Source organism: Myotis davidii, unplaced genomic scaffold, assembly GCF_000327345.1.
Source record: "Myotis davidii unplaced genomic scaffold, ASM32734v1 scaffold754, whole genome shotgun sequence".
NCBI lineage: Eukaryota > Metazoa > Chordata > Mammalia > Chiroptera > Vespertilionidae > Myotis > Myotis davidii.
In genome coordinates this window covers 831,225-840,927 of record NW_006286241.1, presented here as the reverse complement: position 1 = coordinate 840,927, position 9,703 = coordinate 831,225, and the positions used below count along the sequence as shown (strand labels likewise).

The following is a 9,703-nucleotide window of genomic DNA, read 5'->3' as shown; positions in this document are numbered from 1 at the left end:
CTTGTTTGAATGGTAATGGATTGTGTATATATGCCTGTTTATATGCATTATATATTATAATACATAATATCATATATATGTGTATATATATGCTTTTATATATATGTATGTATGTGTGTGTGTGTATATACGCTTATATAAAGTAAATGGATTTTTAAAAACACCCATGAGGAATTGTATACATTAGTTTGATTTTTGGCAGAGTATGTTGGGTTCCTGGTCTGACACATTTAACATTTCTGCATTGAGAATGCCTTTTATATTTGATGGAGTGTCATAGATTTTATTTGACTTTTTATTGGCTTTTTTTTTTCTTACTTGGAGTAAAAATAAAATAATGATGGAGTCCCAGTCAGTAGCATCTTGGAGTTGATAAAATAGGGCAGTATGATAGAGCATTAAAGCTTCGAGACTATTGGCCTACTAGTTTAGCTTTGCTTTAACTAGGGTTGAGCTAGTCGTTTTGGGTGATACTAGTAGGTTCCTGTCTCTCTTTATTGTGACAGTGGGCTCGGCACAAAGTTCATGTCAATACAATGACAGACTCCTCAGTGGAGGGGGAGGTGGGAAAGGGAGGACGGAATCTTAGGGCCCCTCATGTGTGTCACCTGAGCTATGGTTTGGTGTGCGCGGCACAAATGTCGTTAACTGGACCTGTTAGGAATTTGTAGAAGTGCTGGGAGTCAGTCATCGTGGGAAGGTACTGATTTCTGGTCTTGAAGCAAGAGTCCCTTGTCTGACGGGCTCACTTCTGTAACCACAGACGCGTGCGGAGCATCTGCCGTGACACCTGGCTGTGTGCTCAGCACCGTCAGCAAGCTCTCCTGCTCTTGGGTTTTCTTGGTCCCGTGAGATAGTCCAACTGGGGTCCGTGCGCCTGACGCCTGCTCCTTCTCTGCCTGGTCGCACTGGGAGATGGAGGAGGCAGCCCTATAGAGAGCTGGCTGCGTGGGGGGCTGGGTGCTGGGCCACCAAGGGCACCCATACATACGTGTCGGCTGCCGAGTGGTGACTAGCTGAGGAGGGGCTGGGCTCACCGTGTATGTGTTTGTATGAGACGAGATGGGTGCTGCGGCTCACTTTGAAAATAGAAAGAAGAGGCATTGAGGGTTACAAGGGGGACAACGGGAGCTTCTCGGACGGTTGTGGACATCACTACAGTAAAAACACATGCCTTCCTGTTTCTCACCATAGAAAACACGGATGCAAACTGTGGGGACGTTTCTAGAGGCAGCGTGACGGGTCAGCAGTCGTAGCACAGACCAAGGCCACACACGTCAGCTTCAGCACGTCAGCAGCCCTTCCCTTGAAATCAGATATAAATCGGGTCATTAAATAGAGCGACCACATCTCCGCTCGTGTGCATTTATTTTAATGACGCCCAACGCCTAATCCTGGGAAGAGGGAGGCAGCCGTCGAGCGAGGGGGGCAGGCAGTCAGCGGCGCGTCCCCCTCCTCGGGTAACGGCAGGTTAAACGGGGGGCAGGCAGAACGCCTGCGGCAAGATGGGTGTATTGATTAAAAGGCTGCCTCCGCAGCTCTCAGACTCCCCCCGGAAGCCTGGGCGAGAGAAGCCAGCTGCTGTCGAGGCGGCTGCGTGTCCGCGGAGAGTACACCCTCTATCATCACAATATGGCGAGGAGAGGTGTTTTATGTTTGTGTTAATTTCCCCACTAACTCAGTAATTATTACAACCCCGTCCCTGCTGTTTACCCCGCAGCTGTTTTTCCATTTGTCGAGAGAGCGGGTGTTCTCCGAGGACCGCACGCGCTTCTACGGCGCGGAGATCGTCTCGGCCCTCGACTACCTGCACTCGGGGAAGATCGTGTACCGGGACCTGAAGGTAAGAGGACGCACAGCAGCAGCCCGCCTTCGTTTCCGCAGGGGCTGCGGGGACAGACACAGTAACTACAGAGTGACACCGCTCGGAGGAGAGCAGGTTTGGTCGGGCAGAAACGCACCCTGTGTAAGGATGTAGTTCCTGCACCGGAGAGGAAATTGCATTCACTGATATGTATGTCGCTCCTTTTATGTCCAAGATTTTTTAAAATATGTTTTTATTGATTTCAGAGAGGAAGGGAGAGAGAGAGAAACATCAGTGATGAGAGAGAATCATGGATCGGCTGCCTCCTGCACGCCTCACACGGGGGATCGAGCCCGCCACCCGGGCATGTGCCCTGACCGGGAATCAAACCGTGACCTCCTGGTTCATAGGTTGATGCTCAACCACTGAGCTACGCCGTCCTGATTATGTTCAAGATTTTCATGTATAAGAATTTCTGCTTGACTGCCCTGATGAAGTATGATCTACCAGTAACAGTTTCATAATAGTTTCAGTTTTCTGTAAATGTTCTGGATAATGTTAAACATCTGATTAAAAGCCAAGTATCTTTGCAAGTGACATTTGAAAATAAGTTTCATTATGAAGTCTAACATCCGATGTATTATGAAGAAATTTTATAGTAAGTAAGACTTTATTGGAGGAGGATATGTGGTTTGATTTTGGTATTCACGTTTTTGGTGGATTAAACACCTGGAGCATTTTAATATGGTGTGGCATTGGTTTACGTTGCATTTTAAAAAGGGCTGTCATTGTTTTCTTGATCAGAGTGACTTTACGTCTCCAAGTTCCTCTCTGATGAGACCTTCGGAGCAGCTCCGGGATTAACCCAGGACCTCCTGGTTCATAGGTTGACGCTCAATCACTGAGCCACATGGGTCAGAAAGGAAAGATGTTAGGTTTTGCGGCTCCTCAGCTCCGCCATCGCTGCGGGCAGCCAGACAGCACAGGAATGAGAGCCTGCCCGGGTTCCCGTAAAACTGCCCACCCAAACAGGCAGGCGGCTGATGTCCCCCACGGGCCAGTGTCCCGAGCCCTGGAGTGGCTCCCTGAGGGCGGCAGTGATTCTCGTGACACCGTTCGGGATCACAGGGGCCGTGTCAAGGAAGGTTGTTCCGTGACATATTTTGTACAGATTCTAAATGTGACAATCTGACTTTCTCAGTAAGTAAATCACATGTAGTAATCTTGACCCGTGAATATTTGAAACAGAATTGCTTTATTTATTAGGCACTAGTTTATTTAAAATGTAATTTGATTTGTAGGAATAGGGGTTACAGGCATCTTTGATGAAATTGTTTGTATCTCCATATTGCGACATAAGGAAGAAACCACAATTACCCGCCTCACTCCCATCCCACCCTTCGTTAAGTACCCACGATCCTTAAGAATCTAATTAGTTAAGCAGTTGTCTAGGTGACTTCCAAGTGTTCCTATCATGTGCCTATATGTTATGAGTGGCCCTAAGGAATAGCCACCTCATAAAGACTTATTTTACGCGATGTCAGTGAACTATAGTATGCATGTTTGCATATTATAATTTATCAAAGTATAAAGAAGCGATAAGGTACTGTACTTAGGAGAGATGATGATAATGAAACACCCAGGTCAGGGATGATGGACTACATGCCACAGTGACCAGAGATGATCACAGATCAACGGTGTAACTATGTCCTGAGGCTTCTTATGACCAGAAATGTGACAGAATGCAGCATCCCTGGGTCTGATGTCCCCATGGCCAACTAATACTGTCATGTTTAAGTGTCTGGGATTTTTAAAAAAGAAATGGTTTTAATAGCATAACAAAACTTGCAATGTATGTTAGATGGCATTTCCAGTTTTATTTAGAAATAGTTAGCTCTTTTCTGCCTGGGTCACCTCCCCCCACTCTCACTTTGTATTTTATATTCTGTTTGTAGGAAGAAGGCGGGGACTTCCTAGATTTAAGGGAATAATAATTTTGAAGTAGTTGGTAACATACCCAAAACATTTAAAGCTGGAAGGTAGAATTCTTGGCCTAAAGAAACAAAGAAAAGAATGCCAGCATTGATTGAAGCATGGCATCACTGAGATGGTCTTGGTCAATATTGGCCATTAACTATGTTACTACCCATTAACCTTGTTACCGTGAGTATAGTGATATATTGACATTCATTAATATGGTATTCATTGCCCCATCCTTTCTGATGATGGAAAGACTAAATCTATTATGTTAGATTATGTTAAACATCCATTATGTTAAATTGCAACATAAAGAGCCTATTTATATATGAATATGAGTCATGCACTTACCATATGCATAGATCACTCACTTTACTAGACAATTACGTGATCTCTGTTAAGCTCATTTTTTAAAATAAAACCATACCTCTCTTAAAAGTCTAAGATTCTAATGGGGCAGAAACCATATAAATGTACCCCAAGGAGAATACATGTCCAGCATTGATTGAAGCATGGCATCACTGAGATGGTCTTGGACAATATTTTCCATTAACTGTGTTACCCATTAACCCTGTTACCGTGAATATAGTGATGTATTAACATTCATTAATATGATAGTCATTGCCCCATCCTTTCTGATGATGGAAAGACTAAATCTATTATGTTAGATTATGTTAAACATCCATTATGTTAAATTGCAACATAAAGAACCTATTTATATATGACTATGAGTCATGCACTTACCATATACCTAGACCACTCACTTTACTAGACAATTACGTGATCTCTGTTAAGCTCATTTTTTAAAATAAAACCATACCTCTCTTAAAAGTCTAAGATTCTAATGGGGCAGAAACCATATAAATGTACCCCAAGGAGAATACATGTAGTGCAGACAGCGAAACATTAGAAGTTCATGCAAATGTTACCTGGATCCGTAGGGCACAGGGTTGCACAGATTAGAGGGAGATTCTTGAGTTGGTATCATAGGAGTTGAGAGCTGACCCCTGGTTAAGTCATAAACATCCATTATGTTAAATTGCAACATAAAGAACCTATTTATATATGACTATGAGTCATGCACTTACCATATACCTAGACCACTCACTTTACTAGACAATTACATGATCTCTGTTAAGCTCATTTTTTAAAATAAAACCATACCTCTCTTAAAAGTCTAAGTAACTGTACGAAATGGGGCAGAAACCATATAAATATACATGTAGTGCAGACAGCGAAACATTAGAAGTTCGTGCAAATGTTACCTGAATCCGTAGGGCACAGGGTTGCACAGATTAGAGGGAGATTCTTGAGTTGGTATCATAGAAGTTGAGAGCTGACCCCTGGTTAAGTCACTAGAAGCCTCGTAAGTGACTCACAGTCATGGGTAAGTTGGTGACATTGTCAGGATTATTGGAGCCCATGAATCCTCTCTCCAGTCTGATGTTCTTGTCATTCCCTCATTCTAGAGCTGAGATGACATCTAGATGGGGGGATGCACTGAGAACTCCGGGAGATCCTCGTAAACCTAAAATCCAAACACAGGTGCCAAAGATAAGAGAATAAATGTTTTAAGTATATTTATACCAGATGTATTTAAAAAACAGCATCACCAAAAACTGGTTTAGGGACCCACTTGGGTCTGTCTCAGAGTTGCCTCTGTCATCACCTTTCTAATGCCCTTGTGTTCATTCAAATACATTTAGATAATTTCTAGGACTCGGCGATGGCACAGAGGGTGGGTTCGGAGAATCTCTTACCACCGCCCTCCCAGTCCCCATCAGTTCCCCGACATTCACCCCCAATAAACTCACAGTCCAGGCAAAAACAGCCCCCTGGCTTCACACACTGAGCCCCCGGACACAGCGCTCAACTCCACTGCCACCCAGACAGCCCCGCCGGATCCCCTTTTATAGAAAGTTTACACCAGGGCTACTAGGAGCCTCTCCCATCTCAAAAATTAAATTGTACTGTTGGGCTGTGTTTCTAGTTTGTAGCAAATTCTTCAGTACCTTAGCAGCCCAGGCGGGGCCTTCGCTGAATCCTTCTTGGCCTGGGAAGGGCGGAGCGAAGAAGTGTTTCCCACCCAGGGTGTCAGCCCTCTAATTCCAGGGCCATTAGGTTCCTGCAGGTCAGCATGGGCGCGTTTGGCACTAGATACCCATGAGCCTGGTCTGCAGAGTGCAGAGGGCGTGTGCTCACAGCGGCCATGGGCCTGCGCAGTCTCGGTGCAGCCCTGAGTTGGGTGCCGTTGTGCTGAAGTGGGTAAGAGTGAGGGAAGGAGCTGTTTGCTAGACTGTTTGGCGGTCATCAGAGCCCTGAGGAGCTGCTGTTTTCATCCCTTTGTTTAGTCTCACTGTCCGCCCTTTAAATAAAATAATACCTGGAAGATACAGTCACATATATTAGGATACTGTATTTAAAAGTTTCAAAGCATTTAAACCTTCTAATAGTTACCTTGGCATGCAGGAGAGCAGAGCTTGCCAGCCTGCATGCCACGTGTGGGTTACAGGTCTGCTCCAGCCATGGCCGCCCTCAGCCCACAGGTGGTGAGAGGAGCCTCCAGCCCGTCACTCCCGGCCTCCAGCAGCCTGTGCGCTGACCCTGGTCCTCCCCACAGCTTCCATCTTCTGTTGGACCAGGAAGAGCAGCGCGGGTTTGAGAAGCCCCGCAGAAAACGCAGCTTCGGGTTTTTAGAGTCTCATTCTCTCCGGGGTCCCCCCCAGCCAGAGCAGAAGGACCATAGTGCTTTCTCGCTACAATTTCCTGTGCACGGAGCGCAGAGGGCGAAGATTTCCAGCGCTCACATTTTCTCATTCAGACCCTGAACCAAGACCCTCCGTCACATACGCCTGTCCCCTCCGACTGGGTAAAAATGTCGCCTTGTTATGGGGACTCCATGCGGTACATTGTCTAATATTTTCTCTCTCCTCGAAGTGTGTGCTGCCCTGAACGGTTAGATGGCAACCCTGTGATGTGAGTGGCCGGCAGAACCAGATTTCTAATACGTAATGTTCTCTCCCCAGCCCCCCGTTTGTCTTCATCATGGCTTTTGCCAGTGGGTGCACCCGTTAAACATGAGCATAATGCCCGTGTAAACCAGGCCTGACTGTGGTGATAAAACAGATGCGCTGAGGTGCATCCGGGGAGAGAACCTGACCGGTCAGCGACAGTGCATGTTGCAGTTTGTGTCTCACAGAGGGGAGAAGGACAGCCAGGATGTTGAGGAGAGAGAACTAAGGGGAGATCGTTGGTAGATGCGTGCACCCCTTCTTTACCTAGTGGCAGCGCTCCGAGGGCTGGGAGTCCTGTGTATGTCAGTGTTAGGTATGTGACGCCTGGGTGTTCTGTCCAGGTCTGTGATCTGCTTGGAAAGGACTTCCAAGTGATTGATTCCGCACATCCTCCACAACACTGATGATTCTATTGATTGATTGATTGATTGATTTCAGAGAGGGAGAGAGAGATAGAAACGTCAATGATCAGAGAGAATCATTGATCAGCTGCCTCCTGTACGCCACACACTGGGGATCGAGCCCGCAACCCCTGGGCATGTGCCCTGACTGGGAAAGGAGTCACGACTTCCTGGTCCCATAGGTCCATGTTCAACCACTGAGCCATGCCAGCCAGGCTCACGAATGGTTCTTATATGTTCCAGAGACTTGTTATGCATCTGTGTACAACACCTATTTTAACAAGACTGGATATTGAATTACCCTGGCTTATCCTATACACTGGATCCAGGGTGTTGTTTTTTTTTTTTAAGGTGATGCATGTCTGACTGTCATTGATACTGATGAGGGACGAGTTGTTTTTGTCATCCCTGCTCAGCAAAGTGATATTTCAGGATGGTGAGAGTAGAAAAATAGTTGATGGGAAAAGGTGGACACTATTGTACAATAACGGGTTTTAAAGTTATGAAATTTTTGTTTTTTTTGCAAAAGAAATTATTGCATATTGAGACATGTTTTTGCCTAAGTCACTGAGCTGATAAAAGTGTTTCATAGGGTTTTGTTCTTGAACTTACTTCTTTCCTTTAAAAAAAAAGTGTTATCTAGACAAGCACACATCATTTTAATAATTTACATATCGACCATTAAATGCTATCCTAATAAAAGCCCAAACAGCAGAACAACCAGAATGACCAGTCAACCAGTCGCTATGATACACACTGACCACCAGGGGGCAGACACTCAATGCAGGAGCTTCCCCCTAGTGGTCAGTGTGCTCCCACAGTGGCTGGCCGGGATGAGCTGCGCTCCCACAGTGGCCTGCCTCTAGTGTTTAATAATGATCAATGCATTCATTGGATGCTTCCAGTGTGTTAAGTTCTGGAGTCAGTATCTCATTTAATTCTCAAAACAATCACATTGTGTTGTTGCTGTTACTTGCCTCTGTTTTATAGATGAAGTTGAGGCACATAGACGTCAATAGCCCAAGGTCACACAGCGAGAAGGGGTAAAGCTTGAATTCACGTGTGAGTTCTCTAACTTCACCCCACACCCTTTTTAAAATATATATATATTTTATTGATTTTATTTTACAGAGAAGAAGGGAGAGGGATAGAGAGTTAGAAACATTGATGAGAGAGAAGCGTAGATCAGCTGCCTCCTGCACACCCCCTACTGGGGATGTGCCTGCAACCAAGGTATATACATGCCCTTGACCGAAATTGAACCTGGGACCCTTCAGTCAGCATTCCGACGCGCTATCCAGTGAGCCAAACCAGCTAGGGTGACCCCACACTCTTACTCACTGTGCTCTTACTGCCTCCACGCAGTGTGCTGTCACCCCACCATCACGCCCCTCACCCCACCTCTCAGTCACCCCTAAGGTGACCTTATTGCTCCCTGAACCATTGTAATGTTTTAAAGCTGATTCATAAGACAGGGTGGATGGCCTGGCTTGCCCAGGAAACCCCCTTATGTTCTGGGCAAACTGGAACTCTCAGCCACCTTCAATCCGTTCCTTCCCCAGCCCTGTCCCCTACACCTCACTGCATTCCTCGTCCCTCAGGCCCTGGTGTGAGGCTCAGAGATGAGATCTGAGGGTGGAGAGTTACTTATGAGCCGGGATTTAAACTATATGACTAAGTAGCCTGGTCAGAATGTGGAGGAATAGTGCATGCTTCCCCATGCACATGAGGCATAGAGAGAGCAGGGAGGCCACACCAAACCAGGCTGGGAGCGGGAAGGAACGGAGTAGATAGTACATTCACATTCTATGCAGTAATATCATTTGGAGATTTTATAAGAATTTTTTATGTATTGGTAAAACAGATTTATTAAATGTTTTAAAAAGATGATGCAGCATTTGAAGAACTTAAGTGGGTTTTATTTGTATATACTATAATACACTCCAACAGTTAAGCCATCAGCATCTTCTTAAAAATTAGCAGCAGGACATGTATGTTTTTATTCAACAAAACAACAGACCCTCCAGTATATACTCCCGATTCCCATTACAGCAACTCGCAGAGGGAGCAGGAAAAGGGAGAAGGGAGAAGACGGGAAGCGTGAAGAAGAGATGGACTCCTTGTCATTTATGCAAATTAGGCTTTACTTTTAGGTTCCAGCTAGTCGAGAAGCATATGGAAGGTGCACTATTTCTGAATTTAGATAAAATACAAGAACTTTTATTTTGTGAAAAGCTCAGCAGCATCATTTCTCCAAACTCTGTGCCATAAAGGAAGCGTGTATGAAGCATGTAGCTCAGCCAGGGAGCACAGTGAGACCCACACCTGAGGACATGTGTCTGTCTGGTCTGCCCTTGCGTGAACTCAGCTTGCTTCACTGCATTGAGTTTCTGGTTTATAAGACATTGGATGCTGTAACAGTATGATGTCATCCCATTTTATATGCAGTTATTTACATTCATATATGGCAGTGGTTCTCAACCTGTGGGTTGCGACACCTTCGGGGG

At 45.4% G+C, this 9,703-nt stretch overlaps 1 protein-coding gene across 1 annotated transcript in view; it reads left to right on the top strand.

Moving 5' to 3' along the window:
* Nucleotides 1–9,703, top strand: part of AKT3 (v-akt murine thymoma viral oncogene homolog 3) — a 219,572-nt gene that overhangs the window by 190,101 nt on the left and 19,768 nt on the right. The window contains 1 exon segment of the mRNA XM_015559922.1: nucleotides 1,523–1,843. Within this exon segment, the coding sequence (XP_015415408.1) occupies nucleotides 1,523–1,843 (321 nt within the window).